Below are 19,934 nucleotides of genomic sequence, written 5' to 3' on the forward strand. Positions count from 1 at the left end.
GTAGCTTGAGTCTATTGTAACATGTTCTATCATCTATGATTTCGATTCTAAATATATCTAGGAAATTGAAATCACACCAATGAACATTGAACATATGCTTCTAAATGTTGTTGCAGGTGGATCCTACAAGCATTGACATAACCAAGTTGCCTACTTTTGCTAGAGTTGAAGCTGATGAGGAGGAGATATATGCACAGCTACATCGAGAGCTAGAGACCATAGATAGACGAGTCACTCGTTTACATCGTAGATCAGCCATTGCTATTCCAGCACAGAGGGACACAAGTGAGGGCAAGGGTAGAGGCCAAGTCAGAGGCAGGAGTGGTGGAAGAGGAGCAGTCGTGGTTGTGCCATCTGATGTGGCCATGGGAGAGTCGTGGCTGTGGCTAGTACCTCGTCAGATACACCTATGCGGTCTACCTTAGACGAGGAGGAGGGGGAGGATATGGAGGAGGAGGAGGAGGATGAGGTGCATGAGGAGCCACAATATGATAGTGAGGGTAACAATATCACTAATGGTGACTTTGGATCCAATAGTGGCAATGACCTAGTAGATTCAGACTAGGATGAGTCTTGAGAGACTTGACTCTTGAGATTCGAAAGTTTCCTTTCAGTTATATGTATGAGGATTCAGATTTCATTCATATCAAATGTGACTACTAGATTGTTGGCATTGGCCGAGTTATTTATGACATATGTAATGCTTATTGATCTATGATGATTGACTTACATCTATGTAGCCCTCTAGGCTCTTTTTAAGCTGTAATTTGGAATTTTGAATATCAAATTGTTGGTTTGCACTTTAAACCTTAAAGTTGTGGGTCATGACTTGCAAGCCCATGAGTCTTGAGTCTTAACTTTTAACTTTTAAGTCTTGAATCTTGACTTTTAACTTGCAAGAAGTCTCGGGTCCGAAGTCTTGGCATTTAAGTCTTAGTTGACAAGTGAGAAGTCTTCACTCTTAACTACATTGTACTTCTGAAATGTTAAAACTAGCAGCTAGTCATGCTACCAAGTTATACTTATACATACTTATATTTTTAAATTTAATATTTATTTAATATTATTATAACAGGAAAACGTGTCTTACTGTCTTATCTTTAAGACACTTTAGACACTCGTGTCTAAAGCGTGTCTAATGTGTCGTGTCTTAAAGTTTCTTACAACCATGATGCATATTTCCTCTCCTCTCTTGCTCCCACAATCGAGCATTGCAAAAATTACAAAAGTAATTCATAGCTCCAAGCCATTGGATATAAAGATGGGTGTCCCACATCATCTCTCAAAAAAAATCGATACGGAATAGAAAGGCAGCCCTCTACATTGAAAACCATAGCCATGTTGCCAACATTGCATTGCATTGCAACTAAACATTTGAAAGACCTACTTGCAACCATTCGAACCCTTCTTATTATAGTTGGAGTATTTTTCTCATTTCTTTCTCCAAAAGTATCTTGTCACACATTGGGTGCACCATCAAGGCAAAATTCCATAGTCGTCTCTATGTTTCTTGTAGGTTGTTTGTTGAACATTGTTCTGTGTCTAGTAAAATCATGACATGCACTAGATGTTGAATGCAACATCTTTCTCCTATGAAGAAGTATTGAACATGAAACACGTTCCACCATCTCCTATAAAAAAACACAACAATGTATGAATGTGTTGTTCCTATATTTGTGTGTCTGTACATTTATCGATAGTCATTTACTTATTTATTTATGTGTGTGTATATATATTTGCATGTGTGTGTGTGTGAGTGTCTCTCTCTCTCTCTATATATATGTGTGTGTGTGCATGTGTGTGTGTGTGTGTGTACACATATATAGGCACACACACACACACACACACACACACACACACATGTTTATATGTTAATTCTTTGGACAAATGAGTGAGTGCATTTCTACGTGTGTGTGTGACTGCGGTGTTGCTATATTTGCAAGTTAATGTTTGCATGTGTTCACGTATGTGTGTGTGTGTCTCTAAGTTAGTGTTGCTACGTTTTCATGTGTGCACATTTGTATCTAAATGTGCTTACATATAAGCATCAGATGATTATAATTCACTACTCATCCATTAATTTTATTTGAGACACATACACATTCTCCTACAGAGAAAAACTATATTTTAACTTTAGATGAAGCTGAAAAACCTTATAGTGTTGTTTTTACAAATGTAAAGTGGATACAAAACTTAGAAGCAAAGGATGAGGCAAGTATGCACATAATTACAATCCATGACTCATCCATTTATTTTATTTGAGACATGTACAGCTTTTCATATTGACAACCACTATATTCTAACTTAAGATGAATTTGAACTACTTGAAAGTGTTGTTCTTACAAATGAAAAGCAGATACAAAACTTTGAATAGTTCAAGGATGATGTAACTTTGAGTTCCAACACAATATCCATACATCTGTATCAATTCAATTGCCATGTTTGCACCTTGGTCTAGCTTACAGCTCATCTGTGCCATCAGAGTTGTCAACCTATTTAAACCAACTTTGAATGTCGACACCTTGTTGTGCACCAACTTCACTTAATCCTTTAAGGTCTCTACCTGTAGCCTACATCCTTTATCGCATATAATTGAACCTTCTCCATCCCTCCCCAGAAGATACTACATGTGGCCTTTACGCCCCTCTCAATTCACGAAAATCTTGTAATGATAGATAGATGCTCTCTCATTGCTCCGCCACCATTCGAATGGATTTTGCTCCAAATAAGGAGCTTAAATATGTTGTGTTCATTGTACTCACACAATTCTTGAATGGACTTTAAATGCTTTGCAATAGCAATAACGTTTTCGCTTGAAGATAGGCAATTAGTTTCATGTTTAGTTGTACAAGTGGAAGACCCTACTCTTGTGAATTGTCTCATTGTTCGAAGACTTTGAAGTCCACCTATCAAGTTCAAATGTTTTGCAATATCAATAGTGTTTTGTTTTGAAGAGTTGTGTCTACTTGCTTGCTTGATTGCATGGGTGGAAGGCCCACCCCTTGCAAGTCGTTTAATTGCATGAAGGACTTTTCGTTCACACATAGACGACACAACGATATTGGGAACTGCCTTGTGAGCACTTCAAGTCATATTCGCAACTATGTCCAAAATAACTTGTGAAAATCTTTGTATGCCTAGAATATTTCTCTCTATGTGTGTGTGTGTGTGTGTGTGTGATTGCACTTATAGGTGTGCATGAGGTGTTTTTTGTTGAGCCTAATATACAAATACTCTTGGTACTATGCATTATGCTAGCATATAATCTCTAGGGAAGAAAGGCCCAAAAGCATGCTTCAGTTTGCAAAAGAGAGTGCTTGGACAGAAGTGCCTACAATTAGAAAAACAAAAAATGCATGTTTGGTTTTTTAATTGTGTGCGTGTCATCGATACATGTGTGCAAGCATATTAAAATGTGTGCCGTGATCCCTACCCTTTAAGAAAATATTTCTTTAAAAGCTTGTACAAACAAATTCTTTTAGAAGCTTAAAAAACAATGTTGACTTTCAACACACAACTTTAAATGTCACATCTAAGGTCCCCTACCCATGAAGAATGGATTTATTACATCAATTCAAGAGATAATTGAGAAGCCTTTAAAAAAATTTACTTGTGGTTGTGTAATCATCCGTGTATTCATTTCAAAAACAAGCTACTCAAAATTTGACAACCAAAGAAATTACAACTATTTCATCTGCCATCATGATAATGTATAGAGAGGTGACAACAAAATTTAGACTCTTCATTTCCTTTGATTTAGACTTCTGTTTGCTTGGGTGGGGATGACTGACGTACATATTTCTTTGCTTGGTTTGTTTTTGCACAAATTCAAGGAAATTAAAGTGGTTGATCCTTTTTGTATGTGTTGGCAAGTGAAGATCATGACAATTATTGTTTAATTTTCATGTATGACGAATTCAATTAGTCACTATTTCTGAGGCTCAAAATGGTAGTGGTGCACGTTACGATCTTGGATTTCCATGGCAACCTCTCTCCCTCCACTAGCTAGCCTTCGGCACCAAAAATCAGCGATTCATTCTCTATTCCATGAAAACGTATCTAAGTAACAAATCTAGATGATTGCCATAGCAACGTGTATGAGCAGTCTGCTACCCCTACGATGTTTTGCTTTTCAATCCTCACTGCCTCACTTTAAAAAAGGCTAATCATGTAGTTTGATCAAAGTGGAGGAAAGGTCCGGGTGTTCTTTCATCCTACTCTGGTTGTTTAATCTTCAGCCTCCTAGGATTTTGGAATGTGAGAATGACAATAAGGTTTGAGAACCAACGATGACAGCAAGCATCGAGACAGTGGTAGCGCCAAGCTTATCTATCTACAATGCAAGATTCTAGATTTGAGATGGCAAGAGATTACAAGAGAGGTTGCAAATTCAGCGATGGAGAATGTCATGGCAAGCAACTATCCAAGGCCTACACACACTTGTGTCGACCACGATGTCCAGGCACTTTCGATTCAAGCTTGCAATCTCCTCAGCCATTTCCATTGCGTTCAAATTAAACTAGGAAGTACATAATGGTAAAAGAGGCACCAAAATTAAATGCAATAGCACACTTATCTGAGGAAGCCAAAATAGAGCTATAGTTAAAGAAAACTGTTTACAGCAGCAAAGATCTATGGTGAGCGGGTGGATCAAACACGCTTGAAGAAGCTTCTTCATAAGAAAGCGCTGAAGGTATAGAACTTGGACGGCAACAACTTGCATAATTTATACAAAAATGCTTCGGTCAATCCATAATGTCATTTCATGCATTCAAAAGCCCACAAATGTATGTTGGACTACGATGCAACAAAAGCACACATTGATCAAAATGCCCCTAAAAGGCCTTGCAATCGTCCTTTATCTTGTCCCATCTTTCTTCCAATTCGTTAGGAAAGTCCCACACCTAGGATTTCAGAATTTGAGAATGGTAGTGGGTTGTTTATGCAACTGCATTTGTTGAAACATTTGAATGAAAACTTGAGCTCTGCTAACGTAATGAAACAAAGGAAGATCTCCCTTAAGGATACAGAGACTTGTCATGAAATCTTTCCAAACATTTACAAGGAGGACCTGACCCCCGGCTAGTGATTTACTTTCATGAACCACTCATTTCTGCAAGGGAAATCTCGAGCTTTGTTGAAGTTGGCTAATACTGCCCTTGGCAGAATCACTTAGGTACTCCCTTGCACTCTTCTCCCACAACTTCAAAATCAAGCTGTGCTAAGGTAATGAAACAAAAGAAGATTTAATCTAAGGATATAGAGACTTGTCATGAAAATCTTTCCAAATGTTTACAAAAAGGACCTGACTCAATTGGCGATTCACTTTCATGAACCACACGTTTTTGCAAGGGAAATCGCGATTGATCACATACCTGGAGTGTTGCTCGAGCTTTGTCGAAGTTGGCTAATACTGCCCTTGACAAAATCACTTCCCTTGCACTCTTCTCCCACAACTTCAACAATAGGATCTCTCGATGAGATTTATAGAAGTTGGTTGATACTACCCTTGACAGAATCACTCGGGTGCTCTCTTGCACTCTTCTCCCACAACTTCAACAACATGATCTCTTGCTTGATCCTCTAAATTGAGGTCTTGTCAAAATCTCTCACCCTTGATAAAATATCTCTCTTGCTCTCTCAGGCTCTTCTCCCTCAACTTCAAGAACTGAACTTGCCTGATTGTGCTTTCCTCCATCTTGAGCCTAGGCATTGATTTGATATGGATGTCCATCTTTCTTCTTTTCTCTAATGTATTCTTGAGTCTTTGTTCAAGTCTTTGTAACTCAAGGGATGCATGCACAATGTGGGAGTGATGGAAGGAGAGGCACAGTTGGGAGAGTGCATTTCCAAGGCACCAAGTGGCATAACCGTCAGATGACACATGGATCTTGAAAATAAAAGAAGAATAGATGTTAAAAAGAAGCTACCCACACTAACCTGAAGTTTAGTCATCCTCCATTGTGGAGTTACACCTATACAATGTAGTTAAGGCTCATTAGTAGTACCATGACATTGGTAATAGTCACAAGAGTGGGTGATTGTTCTAAATCATTGTTTTTTGAAGTGTTCCCTACGTAATACTCACTATCAATCCAAAACCTTAACTTGTATGCAATTCAAATGCCCTAACATCTTTCAAATATCATAGGTCAAAAAATCTACTCCTAAAACTTGCAATTCATGAAACCTACTACTTCTATTTTTCAATGAATTGAAATCTCAAAATTTATCATTCACATGACTTTAAACCTTGGTTTTTCAATGAACACTGGCTACAACACAGAGATCTTCTCCCAATCTTCTTCAATTCACAATAGCCTCTAAGATTCCATGATGCTGTGTCTAGGCCAAGATAGTTGCCTCTAAGATTGCATGAAAATATGTCCATTCTACTATTCATTCTTGGCAAGGTTAATCGGTTTAGCATTGTAGAGCCATCTTTAAAACTCATCATCATCAAAGGGTTTGAAGAATTTGATAGTAGAATGTTTTGTTTTGCGTCCTTGAGTGTTCCCTTCTATTGATGTGTAGCCAGCATAGTCTATATCTATAGAATTATGAGGTGCCTAGGGCCAAAGGGCATCTTATCTCTACATTGACCCAATTTCTGGTATCCATCTTCATCTTTCCTTATCTAGTTGTTTTATTTTTAGAGGAGGCTTTGTTACTTGAAGTATCTTCAACACTTCTTCCTTAGCGGGTTGTTACTAGAAGTGTCTTCAACAGTTCTTTTGGGCTCCAATCAGCAATAAATGGACATGCACACACTTAAGAGATGGTGGGAATATTGTTTATGTAAGGCCACATGACCAATGTATCCATTTAGCCTTCATATCATGGCAAGTAGTTTTCTAGGAATGATTGGCTTAAATCGGGCTAATGGAATCCAATGAGTAGAAGGCTGTACACACACCTAGAACATGGTGGAAGAATGATCTATGCAAGCCTAAATTATCATTTGATCCCATTTTTCCCTTCATTATTTGCAAAGACTCCATTTCTTGGCAATTTTCATACCATGGCAAGCAATCTTTTAGGAATGATTGGCTTAAAGTGTGTGAATGGGTCCCAATTGCCACATAGGTGTACACAAATCGAGGATATAGTGTGAAAACTGTTTGTACAAGACCAATCTATATATGATTCCACTTACTCTTTCAATCCTCTAAATACTAGTTCTTAATGGGTTTCCTTACTTGAATTGCCTTTAACACTTCTTCGTCATCATTGATACTTCAAGTGTTTGAGCAATCCTTTCGTTGGTGAATTGTTATTTGGGAGGGGTTTGCTTTGATGTTGATTCTTTGGAGGCATTTATTCTAATAGCATCTTGATCACTCTTCTTCTCTTCCTCCTACTTGGTTGCCTTTGTCTTCTTTTCCCTAGGGCCCTATTGTGGAAAGTGCTCTACTTCTCCATATTCATAGCAGACATTTGTCAAGAATCACTCAGACTTGGCCACTCGGCTAAAATTAACTTCTTTTGATATCAAGTATATCAAAGGAGTCATGTTGTATGTTTCAAAGAATTTGCATGTGCTTTTTCCCTTAACTTCAATTGAGTTGCATGGTAGAGTAAGGGAATACACAATTGACCCATTGCTTTTGTTGCACTTTGAGGAGATGCTGAGCAATAAGTCAAGGCTTGATATCAAGTAAGATAAAAGAAGAGGACCTCAACACCAAAGTTTGGTGTCCATGGTAGATTAGCACAAGGTTGCCCTTGTGAGCATTAAAGTTTGGTGTCGAATCTCACAAGATCTACTCGTGGTTGGAAGAAATGCAAGAGGTGGAACTACATGAAAAACTTTGTATTCATGGCCAATATGAAGAGCCGACCTCTGTGGAAGAAGCAATGAAAGTCCTACAATGGCAACATGAAATGGATTAAGGGTACAATGCTCTTCTTCAAAACCAAACGTGGACCTTGATAGATCTCCCTACAGAGAAGAAGCCCATAGGATGCAAATGGCTCTACAAACTCAAGCTCAACTCATATGGAGAGATTGACAAATACAAGGCTAGATCGGTAGCCAAGGGATATGTATAAGAGTATGGCATGGACTATGATGAGACATTTGGACCAAGTGCAAAGTTAACCACAGTTAGGACAACCATAGATCTTACCTCTCACTTTAATTGGCCCATCCACCAAATGGATGTGAAGATTGCCTTCCTCAATGGTTTTAGGCACGAGGAGATGTATATGACACAACCTCTAGGGTATGATAAAAGTGGCATGGAACACGAAGTTGCAAGTTGCAACAGTCAAATTATGGTTTTTAAACTAGCCCCTAGTTCATGGAATGCAAGGATCATCATCATTTCTTGGTGTTAGATCCATCCATTTATATCAAAAAGGCTATAGAAGACATCTCATTTCAAAAAGGCTATAGAAGACATCCTCCTAGTAGTGGTTTAGGTGGATGACTTGATCAGCATTGGCTCCAATAGACATCTCATTTCAAAAGCCAAGCATCAACTCACCTTGGAGTTTGACAAGATATGGGAGGTTCCATGATTTTCTTTGGATACAAATATGCAAGAATGACATATGGATCACACTCTCTCAGGGCGAGTACACTCAAAGGATACATGAGAAGTTTCATCTACGTGATTGCCAGTGACTCCCTACTCCCACGTAATGCAATCTCAAATTGTCAATGTTGGATAATTCTCTAGCTCATTAGTAGCTTGATCTACTTGATATCACTAGGCCTGATATCATAAGCAATGGGTGTGCTTAATGAGTTCATGTAGAATACCAAGGAGACTTATTTCACTTAAATACCTCCACGGTACAAGGCTTATGGTATAAATGACAGAAGGTCTACCAATGGATATAGCTTCAGTCTTCACATGGCAAAGCAAGAAGCAGCCAACCAATAGTGGCCTTGTCTTCCATCATCGAAGCACGTGCATTAGCAGATATGTCCACAAATGTTTCACATCATGACTTTGAAAAAAGCAATAGACATCAACATTTGCTTGATCTGTGTCTTGACTTCCTTGAATTTCAAGTCTTTTCATCTTGTGGTACTTGCAACACATCTCGAAGCGACAACATTTGGGAAAGAGAGGTTGGCATCTCTCTCTCTCTCTCTCTCTCTCTCTCTCTCTCTCTCTTTCTCTCTCTCTCCCCTAGCCCTTTGTTACAAAAATGCTGTCACTTGCTCAGTTGAACTTTTAGTTCAATGCTACTCAACCTAGAGCTTCCTCACATGAGAAGGTGTGTGAATTGGAAAGCTAACATAGTGCGAGAGGGAAGGGATAGACTTTATATCTCCATTTTTCAGACTCGTAGTCTTTTTCTCTTTGTTAGCACCGCCTTCCAGGCAACGCTCTAGTTATATTTTTGTTAAAAAGTGTCCCACTCTTTGTTGCCACATGGCACCTTTTGTTTTGGTTCTCTCTCTCTCACTCACACACACTTTCTTTTTTTAAGAACTCTCTCTCTCTCTCTCTCTCACACACACACACACACACAAACACACACACACAAAGTTTGCAAATCATTCGAGCTTTCCTATAGACGGGCTTCCTCTTGACAATTGTTGCAAATTAATCATTCATTCCTCTTGACAATTGTTGGTGTTGCAAATTAATCATTCATTCATCTTGACAATTGTAGAACTTGTACTCACTTGTTTTTTGGACATTAGTTTGCCTCATGTGTTTGCCCTAGGTTGTTACTCTATTTTGTGTAGCCATAGGTACCTCAACTTTTGAAAAATTTTCATAACAAGTCAGCGCATTTCAGATTCATTTTCGTTCGTTAGTCCATCCAGCTTATGTATAACTCTCGTACATTCGTTCTATTTCTAGTTCGTTTTCTTAGAGAAAGAGCACTGTGATTTGTGAGTGAATTATGAAGAAAGTGCTGTTAAGGAATGAGACATCCTTTGGGCTCTTGCGGAACATCTCTGTGGATCCCTGGGAGGATATTTGGATCGTTGATGATCTCGAAGATCACTTCATTTATCCGCTGGTGTTCTCAAAGTCCTGATTCAGGTCGTGTAATCTCGTCGAAATTCTCTCCGTTCACTTAGAGCATGCCCTTGGATAAGAAACATGGTTTGGGATATCTTCCAGTGGCTTTGAAAAGAAAATGTTATGGCTTGGGGATGTATTGCAAGTACTGTGGACTTGAAATTCAAGGTAGTAAAGGCAAGGATCAAGCAGGCATGGGTCGCCTTTTAGAGTGCCTCACATGGGAGGTGCTCCATGGAAAGTCCTCTTCCCCCAACTTTCCCTCAACTTTTGTTTTCAACAAGAATGCAGATATATCAAGCGGGATGTCGTCTCTGCCACCAGGGGAACTATTGGGTTTGATTCTTGCAAATTGGTTTTTCTTCTAGCAAAGAAGTGTTGCCTGCAGCTCGTGCTTTTCCAATTTTTGGATTCTCCAGCTCTGCTATAGTGCAGGCACACATCCAGAGATATGAGGCATGGTGGCTTGGCTTTGCTGCCACAGTTTCCTCCTGCTGGTGAGTATGGCCAGTTGGGAAATGGGGAGGACAATTGCTACCGCGATCAGAGCAGTTCCTCCTTCTGGGTCCTTTTGCAGCTCAGCGGCCTCTGCTACCAGAAGTCTAGGCAGAGTCTGGGACTTCCTTTGCTGGGCCACGCCGAGCTCACGTACTTTCCAAATTGCACCTTGTCAACAAAGTCGCCGATACGTCACAAAAAGCAGCAAATTCGAAGGTGCGTTCAAGCTTGAAATTTCACTACCACCCACTTTCATCTCTGCCTTTTTTTAATGCGACCATGAGTTTGAGCTTCTACGGTTGTAGCCAGCAGATCATAAGTTGGAAGTCGAACAGCTATGGAATAATTTCTTTGGAGGCCCTTTACAGTGGCGTGACAACAGGTACAACAAGGTGATCTTTCGTATACATAATTCTTGAACGTTTTTTGTTTGGCTATTCTCCTATGCCATCTCAGCTTTCGACACTCAGTTGGGCGTAGCTGTTATTTCAGAGAGATCGGATGATCCCAGATTTTGTACATACCACGACAAAGAATGGCTTGTGGTATACCTATTGGTTGAACCCCCCTTGGACAGAGGCCAGGCTAGACTCGTTGAAAAAGGTTGGAGATTTTTCCTGTCGTGGTGCAACAAGACCAGCATTCTTACCAGATCCTATTATGGACAGCAACCATGCAAGCGGAAGCTCCATCAGGTGCTAAGTTAATAGGTCTAATGTACAATATTAATTTATTGTGTAAATAGCCACGTAAAGTTATGAACACTTTTTGCTAATCATGCAGTGTTATAGGGAGTCAAGGTTCTTGTGGCTCTTTTCTATCCCCCGCATTTGTGAGAAAACTGTGCGAGGAGGGGCAGATAGATTGCGCAATTCAGGCAGTGGACCTGCTATACCACGAGGGAGATGATATTTACAGAGACATTTTTTATTGTTTGCTACAGGAGTGTATCAAATGTAAGAATATAGTAGCAGGCAGGGAGGTGCATGATTTGATTGTTAGAAGGGGAGTTGAAGAAAATGCTTTTTTGGCAAGCCATCTTATTCGCATGTTCACTTTTTTTGGGTGTTTATTGGAAGCAAAACAAGTATTTCTTAAACTACGCACTCCAAGTGCCTTTGCATGGAGTGCAATAATTTCAGCCCATGCCAAGCTTGGACAAGATGACCATGCTGCCCAGTTGTATTTTGAAATGAAACAAGCGAGTGTCATTCCAAATGAATATATTTTTGTTTGGGCCCTAAAAGCATCTGCGAATACTGCAGCTTTGGCACAGGGCAAACTGATTCATGCTGATGTTATTGAAAGTGGTTTTGAGTCAAAAATGATTGTTGCCAACACTATCATCGACATGTATGCAAAATGTGGGAGCCTTGGAGATGCCCAATGCATGTTTGACAAGCAATCTGAGAGAGATGTTGTGACATGGAATGCATTGATTGCATGTTTCACCCACAATGGACGTGTCAAGGATGCTCTCCACCTTTTTAAGCAAATGCAGAAGAAGGGCATGGAGCCAAATAGTGTGACTTGGAATGCAATGATTGTGGGATATGTCCAGCATGGGCAGGGTCAGGATGCCCTTCAACTTTTTCAGCAAATGCAACACGAGGGCCTTCAGCCAAGCATGGCCATATTTGTTAGCAGTGTGCAAGCATGCTCCAGCATAGCAGCGCTTGAGCAGGGCAAGGTCATTCATGTTCAAATCTGTGGAAGCAGGTTTAACTCAGATGTGGTAGTTGGGAGCACTCTTATTGACATGTATGTTAAATGTGGAAGCCTTGAAGATGCCCGAAATGTGTTTGACAGATTGGGAAAGCGAGATCTGGTGATATGGAATGCTATGATTGCAGGGTATGCCCGCCATGGGCCTGGGCACTTGGCTCTCGGGTTTTTTCAACAAATGCATTATGAGGGTGTGAAACCAGATAAGTTCACGTTTGTCAGTATCCTGAAAGCATGTTCTAAAATAGCAGCTGTAAATGAAGGCAAGAAAGTTCATGCTCACGTCATTGAAAGCGGGCTTGAGTCTGATGTGTTTCTTGGGAGCACTCTTGTTGACATGTATTCCAAATGGCACAGCCTAGAAGATGGTTGCACAGTGTTTGAAAAATTGTCAGTGCGCAATGGTGTGACCTGGAATGCAATGATTGCAGGATATGCTCAGCATAGTAATTATAGATTGGCCCTGCAATGCTTTGAGAACATGCAATGTGAAGGCCTGAAACCTGACGCTGTGACCTTCATTTGTCTTCTCTCTGCGTGTAGTCATGTAGGTCTAGTAGATGAGGCTTATCGTCATTGGAAGGCAATGAGTGAAGACTATGGTATTACTCCTTTACTGGATCATTATGATTGTATGATTGACATTCTGGGCCGTGCAGGACGCTTGAATGAAGCAGTAAAACTTGTGAAAACTATGCCATTTGAACTGGAAATTACAGGTTGGAGGTCTCTACTAAGTCACTGCAGAACACATGGCAACTTGGAGCTAGGAAAATACTGTTTTGACAAGGTTGTCACTAAGGATGGCAAAGATTCTGCTTGTTACATGCTTATGTCAAACATCTATGCTGAGGCTGGCATGTGGCACTATGCAGACAAATTAGCAGAATGGAGGGAATCTGCAGGTGCACAAAAGAAACCAGGAATGGCTTTCATTGAGATTGACAACCAAGTGCACCGGTTTCTGGTGGGAGACAGAAGTCACCCACAAATCAGTGATCTCCTTTCAAAGCTCAAGAAACAAAGAGCACAAATGACACAAACATGTTACATTCCTTTTTTGGACTCAGCATTGTAAGGTAAGGACCTGATTGATATTTCAAATCAGCGTTGGAAGAAGTTTGCACTGGCATTAGGACCAGCCATAGTGGTCTTGATTGTGTTCTGATGGCCACAGTGCTGATAAACTTGTGTGTAAGCTTGAAAGCAGAGAGATTATCTTAACGATGGACTAATAGAGCATTCATCAATTCATGGAGGGGGCTTACATTTGCAAGGTTTTACATTGCAGTTGATACTTTCAAGTCAGATGTCTCCTCTTGGTACACTGCAGGGCATATGTGGAATGTGGATAAGGTGTGGTTATTTGAATTATGATCATAGCGATGAAAAAGTTCTCTGTGGCAACTTGCTAATGTTTATATATGCCTGCTTATTCTTTTGTGCTTTTATTTATTGTAAAATGATGATAGTGTCCCTTACAATGCTTGTGGTACAAAGAGATTGTATAGACTGCATATTATTAGCTCTGCACCTTTTGCCATGGATGCATCTCTCCTTGGCCATGAGAGAAGCACGGAATGGTTGATGCTTAATGTATAATATTAACTTCATCTCATTGGCCGTTCATCTGTAGAGCTTATATAGAGTCAAGACGAAGGACTATGACGGCAAGGGGCCTGAAACTTTCTCCACTAACTGTGCCTGTCCTGGAATGCTGACTGGAGAGAGAGAGAGAGAGAGAGAGAGAGAACTGTGGACATCATGAGTTGCTAACTACCACCTTCATTATTATGTTGGGGCCTAGCAATCACCCAGTAATACCTCCTGTATATCTGTTACCTTCCTCATTGAAGAGGGCATGTCTGAGTCCCCCCTGAAGGGCTATACTGAAGTGATGAGGCTGTCCATGGCTGAGAATATGCTGTACAGACTATGGGAGAATTGACCCAATGTGAGGAAGGTCATGGGAGAAGCTATGGGGTCTACATCTGCTGCTGAAGCACTGAGGTCTGCTGAAGCTGCTGAGGTTGCTGATGCTAAAGGACTGCGTGCTGCTATGGTCCATGGCCTGTGGCTACCCCTGGATTTGAAGGAGCTGCTGTGTCTGCTGCTGCTGGAGCTGCAAAGGATGCTGTGCTGACTACGTCGAGGTGGAGGTGGAGCCACTACTGGAGCTGATGAAGCTTCTGCTGGATGAGGGGAGGGGATGCTTTTATAGCCCTCCACCCCCCTGAAACTAGACAACAGTCTGTATAACTGGCCGACTAGTCTGTAGACTGGGTTTGTAGTCCTGCAGAATGCCAACAGACTGCCCTGATCTGCAATATCTGCAGGATGCAAATGGGGCAATGCCGTTGTCATGCCATGCACATGATAGTGATTATAGAGATGCTCCATGTTGTACCTCTGCTAATCCTTTGCATTGAGAAAGCACCCAAACTTACTGTCCATTGCTGTCTGAGGTTTTGTTGGTCTTGAACCCACTTGTCCTGAGGTCTCCTGATACTTCTTTGTTGAGAGGGCCTTTGGGTCAGGGCCCTTGCTCATGAGCTCAATGAGCGAGCTCACAAGTGTTCACATGCTGCTGACTCAAGCTGTGAACATATAATTGGAAGTCAGACAGAAGACCATGCAACCGGTCCGTGTTTGAAACATGTAACTGTATGGCCATTTGCGTGGTTGATTCGCGTAGTGCTTGACTGACCCTGTGGCCCCTTCAACTAGCTCAAAGAAACTGGGCCTGCATGTCATTGATAAAGGGTGTCCAATCATAATGAGCTATCTCTAATACATTTTTGTAGTGCTTTGTGTACCATTTTCGCCACCAAGTGATGGCTTTGCCTGTCAAGTGCATGAATGCACTTCTCATTATCTTGAGTTTGCACGGTGGAAAATAGCTTTCAGAGGACTAGCGGTTTGGTCTTTCCTTTGTATCTGTCAAAGTTGAGCTCCCGTGGAAAGGAAGACCTGATGGGAGGTGGAACTAGTCTGTTAGGCTCTGCTGCTTTGCCCTAGAGCAATGAAAGTAGCAAAGCTTGATCCCGCTCCTCCTTTTCTGCTTGGGCTGCACAGAGGCGATCTTCTTTATCAGAGACTTTCTGCTTTGGCCTTCTATTCAGCTCTGAGACCTTCTTTCGCCTGTTGGGCTGCTTGGGCATGACTATCCCTCAGTTCTTGAAGTTGTAACATGTGAGCAAAGAGGTTCTCTAATTGCTTAGCCTGCATCTGCATCATGGCCTGCATCGTAGCAAGCATGTTTAAAAGAGATACCTTTGCTTCCAGTGGTGAAGTACTGGGTGCAGGGCATCTGCCTGAGTTGGAATCTGTCTCTTCCTCCATGCCGAGGTTAGACCAGTCCATGCCGAGGTTGGACTGGTCTTAAAGAATCGTGGTCGTCTTGCTGGAGCAGGTCATCACCATGCACTAACGATGAGGCTGTCCACGCTGAGGCTATGCTGTAGAGACCATGGGAGAACGGACCCCATGTGAGGAAGGTCACTGGAGAGGCTATGGTGTCTGCATCTAGTGCTGAAGCAATGAGGTCTGCTGAGCCTGCTGATGCTGAAAGGGCTAGATGCTGCTACTGGTCTATGGCCTGTGGCTGCCCCTGGGGTTAAAAGGAGCTGCTGTGTCTGCTGCTGTTGTTGGAGCTGCTGAAGATGCTGTGCTGACTGCATCTGGAGGTGGACTAGTGGAGCTGATGAAGCTCCTGCTGCTGGAGATCCTGCTGAGTGAGGAGAGGCTGCTTTATATCCCTCCTACCCCCTGGGACTGGTCGACTAGTCTGTGGCTACAGACTGGGTCTGTTGGCCTGCAGAGTGCCCACAGACTGCCCTGACCTGCCATGTGTCCCGCACCTGTTCTTGCCTTGTCTGCAGGCTGCTGTTTCCTGTATGGCTGTTATATGGAATGCCGTACTGTTCCTGTTGACTCTGCAGCAGTTCTGCTCCTGTTCTGCTGTCCTACTGCTGCTGTAGGATAGCATGGGCTGCAGGACTTTATAAACTTTTATGTGGTGCATTTACGTGTGCACCTGTGGCGAGTGTATGCCTGTGTGTCTCACGTACAATATAAAATGTGTTATTGGGTAGTCAGTGAGGATCTCATACTCATTAATTCTTACTATGCTCATCTAGATATATATTTGTGAACTGATTCTAACCCACTTTAAGGTGCTGATGGCACAAACATGCTCCACAGGATGATGTGTTATGCTAACTGTCTCTATTATTGAGTTAGCACTCCCCAGATGGACAGCATTAAGATGAAGAACTGAGCAGCCGCGTGGTTGCAATATGAAGCTGGCTTAGGAATTGAAGCCAACTGCATCCAAAATCCCATGTATGCTGCCACAGAGGCACTTGGGGGGGACAGCAAATAGATCCATGCAAGCAGCCTGAAGAAACCACAGATACAAAGTACTGGAACAGTAAACTTATAGTGACTGCATAAAATAACAAGACCAAACGTACCAAAATAAACGAAAGAAAGTGATATATTCCTGTTGATCAGCAAGAGACTACATCTCGGATGATGTAACAACTCACTACAACTAGCCATGAAGTAATGAAGCTCAACAAGGTCGGTGTCGATGGAACGATCATCACGATGCATATCAGGGTGCGTGATCAAAGGAAGAGACTCCTCAAACTGTGCCTCGATATTATTCTCCACGGAGATCCTTCCATGCAAACCATGCAACACTGCCACACTTAAAAATGCCTACTAAACCCCCCTCAGGCCTAATCAAGACACTCTAATCTATAAGTGTGAGTCTCCAAAGGTAAAGCCATCCTGAGAAATTTACAGGTGACAACAGTGTAACATCTAATTCAGGTATGTAACATTGGTACCCGTTTTAAGATTCCCTCAGAAATTCATTAAAATTATAATTTTTTCAAAAAAACGTCATAATTTGTATAGTGAATTCTTCAAAACTTTTAAAATCCTATCAATTTTGGTACATAATGCTTGCAAATTATGAAGGACCTCGACTACAGAACACAATATCAATGTATTTAGAAAAATCAAGTCGTCTGTAATTTTTTTTCTTCCTTTGACCTTTTATTTTCAATAGAAAAACTACATGATACAACTTTCATTCTTGCGTGTAGTAACATAATCTTATCAAAATTCTTAAGTTGAACTTTGTAGTCTCACATAAAGTATTAAAAGAGTAAAAAAATATCATCAAATTAATGGAAAAATGTAAATGTCTTCTTCAAAACATTTAACGCATATGGATTCTCAAATGTCTTAAAAACACTTGTTTATTGAAACAATTCAAATCACGAAATTGTCAATATAATTTCATAATTGGAGTCTACTCAATTCTCCCATGTGTGTCATCTACATCATCTTCATTACATCCCCAATAACAAATTAATGGGAAAAACTAAATGTTCAAAACTCAAAGCATATGGATTCTAAAATGTCTTAAGAATACTTGTTTATTGAAACCATTCAAATTCAAAAAACTGTCAATATAATTCCATAACTAGAGTCTACTCAATTCTCCCATATGTATCATCTACCTCATCTTCATCAGTCTGGGTTTCTTGTATGGGTTTCTCAATCACTTTCTCTTTCACACGTATCAGCTAGCTCACATGTCTCTGTAAAAACGGGTTTCAATATCTCAAGAGGTTGGGGTTCCCATACCACTGAATCTGCATCGAACTTCCCACCTTTCAAACCAAGCTCCTGATGCTCATCAGGCAAGTGATGAATAGTAGTCACTCTCTTCTTTATGTAATCACATTGAATATGATATTTTTCAACTGCAATGACATTTTGATCCTTTTTTAAGACACATGCTGTGACTGTGCCTGAACCAGCAAATAGATCGAGTATCCACTCATGCTCGTTTGAAAACAGATCTATGAGCTGATTAATTAGGAGTTGTGGTTTTTGATAAGGATTTACTATCTTCCCATTTTTATCCATGGATACATGCTTGAGCTTCTTCATCATAGTTGGAATAATGAAATGATTAGGAGTAAATGGAGCAGATGAAGGAAAATTGATGTGACCAATACTCCATCGATAGACCAATACCTAACTGAAATGTTTTCTGTAGCAGACGTGAATTGATGTCCTTTCATTTATCTCACATTGGGTTTCAGCCTACGACATGCAACAAAAATAAGTTTTAAATTTATCAAAATTATAACAATAATAATTGATCCAGAAAAATCTTTGCATTTCATTGCTGCACTCACTAATAAAGGTGGCCACATCCAGCACATTTATCATTGATGACACTCATCACTGCCCCGGACTACAAGTCTGAATGAAAAATTATGACACACCAAAGCGTTGCCGTCGTAATTGACATGAACTAGTCAAGAAGACTCATTAGTTCATTCGCCTTGTAAGGGACCTCATCAAAGGTGGATCCGGGAACATTAAATTCTTATGGTATGCCTGCAATGACCAATGTGTACCATTCTTTGGAACTATCATTGCAATCTCTGTTGAGCATACCATAAAAGTTTGGTGAATGGTTTTTCCCCTTGTCAAATTGTAACATGTCATCACTAATAGTGATAGATTGTTGTTGAGTTCGACGGTCATTTTCTTTTGCAGCGCGGTCAATCAATTGCTTAAAGCTTATAGGCATCATACTACTCTCAAATCCCTTCTTGCCTCGTTTCTGAAGGTGGTTGTCAAAATAACAGTTCAATATTTTGAACATTGCAAATCTAGAATTCGAAAGAAAATTTCCATTAGCATATGTATACCAAATTTAACACACCATGCTTTTGAATACATTGAAATATGGAGCCAAGCTCTCCATCCTGCTGCTCTCTGGATACTCCTCCCGAACAGCATTCTGATCCAGCATGTTCAATTGCCGAATAATTGCTTCCTGCATTCTCATGTATATTTTATGCCAACATTGAAAACACATGTAAAATTTATCTCAGTTTTATAGTTGAAACAAAGTCTATTGAAACGTTATTTGTAAAGAGATTAATGTAAAATCAAGGAGAGACATGATGCAAAGGAGAGAAGTTTACTTACTCATCAACTTCATTGCCCATTTCATTCAAATATGGCTTAAATCTCTTCAGGTAATGCCTTCAAGGTCTGGTTTCTTTCTTAACTCTTTTAGGTATGAGTTTTTTCTGCCCTTTGATTTCAAAATTCTCCCACTTTGAAAAAATTACATTTATATGATCCCAAACTTCTTCACTAATGAAATGCAATTTGAAACATCTTGTCCCATGATCTGAAGCTGTCACTTGGCCTTGATGGATCTTTAATTGTTGCGAAAATCCTAGTCTCCTTCAACAAAGACAAGTGGAACTCTGGAGTGATCAAAGAACGATCCTCATTGAGTTTTGTAACGAACTCATTGTGATAGAAACGAACCCGTTCTATCCAAGACATGGACTTCCTATAGTCATTGTCATTATTGTGATCAAAAGCAAGTAAGTTTGCCTCCGAATCGGTCAAACCAACATAAACTGTACAATTACATGTCTTGTAATGAGAGTTGTATGGAAACTCAATATTCAACTACCTTTTTGCCTCTGCTTATTGGGAGCCTCCAAGAAAAAAGTAGTTATAATCATTTGCTTTTCGACGATCAAAAGATGTCCTGTCTGGACAATCTTTTGGAGGGTGTACTCAATCCATGATGGCCTGAAAGAGAAGGTGCTCTCAATCCATGTGAACCTGTGGGAGTTCTTAATCCTTGTTTACTAGAGC

At 40.5% G+C, this 19,934-nt stretch overlaps 1 protein-coding gene across 4 annotated transcripts; it reads left to right on the forward strand.

The window, feature by feature from the left end:
• Positions 1-9,734: 9,734 nt before the first annotated feature.
• LOC147890498 (pentatricopeptide repeat-containing protein At5g16860-like) lies at positions 9,735-13,655 on the forward strand. Of its 4 annotated transcripts, none has more exons than XM_087390736.1 (4): positions 9,735-10,706; positions 10,796-10,872; positions 10,983-11,185; positions 11,434-13,655. In XM_087390736.1, exons 1-4 carry the CDS (start codon positions 10,444-10,446, stop codon positions 13,291-13,293), a joined length of 2,403 nt encoding a protein of 800 aa, XP_087246862.1. In that variant the 5' UTR covers positions 9,735-10,443; the 3' UTR covers positions 13,294-13,655. The 4 variants fall into 4 exon arrangements, with proteins under 4 accessions (XP_087246862.1, XP_087246865.1, XP_087246863.1 ...); XM_087390739.1 differs by having other exon boundaries at positions 10,504-10,706; positions 10,803-10,882; positions 11,274-13,655; XM_087390737.1 differs by having other exon boundaries at positions 10,684-10,706; positions 10,803-10,872; positions 11,274-13,655.
• The last annotated feature ends 6,279 nt before the right edge of the window (positions 13,656-19,934 follow it).

The sequence above is a fragment of the Dipteris shenzhenensis genome, chromosome 19 (genome assembly GCF_047967505.1).
Source record: "Dipteris shenzhenensis isolate YYH24624 ecotype China chromosome 19, Dip_SZ_1.0, whole genome shotgun sequence".
NCBI classification, from domain to species: Eukaryota; Viridiplantae; Streptophyta; class Polypodiopsida; order Gleicheniales; family Dipteridaceae; genus Dipteris; species Dipteris shenzhenensis.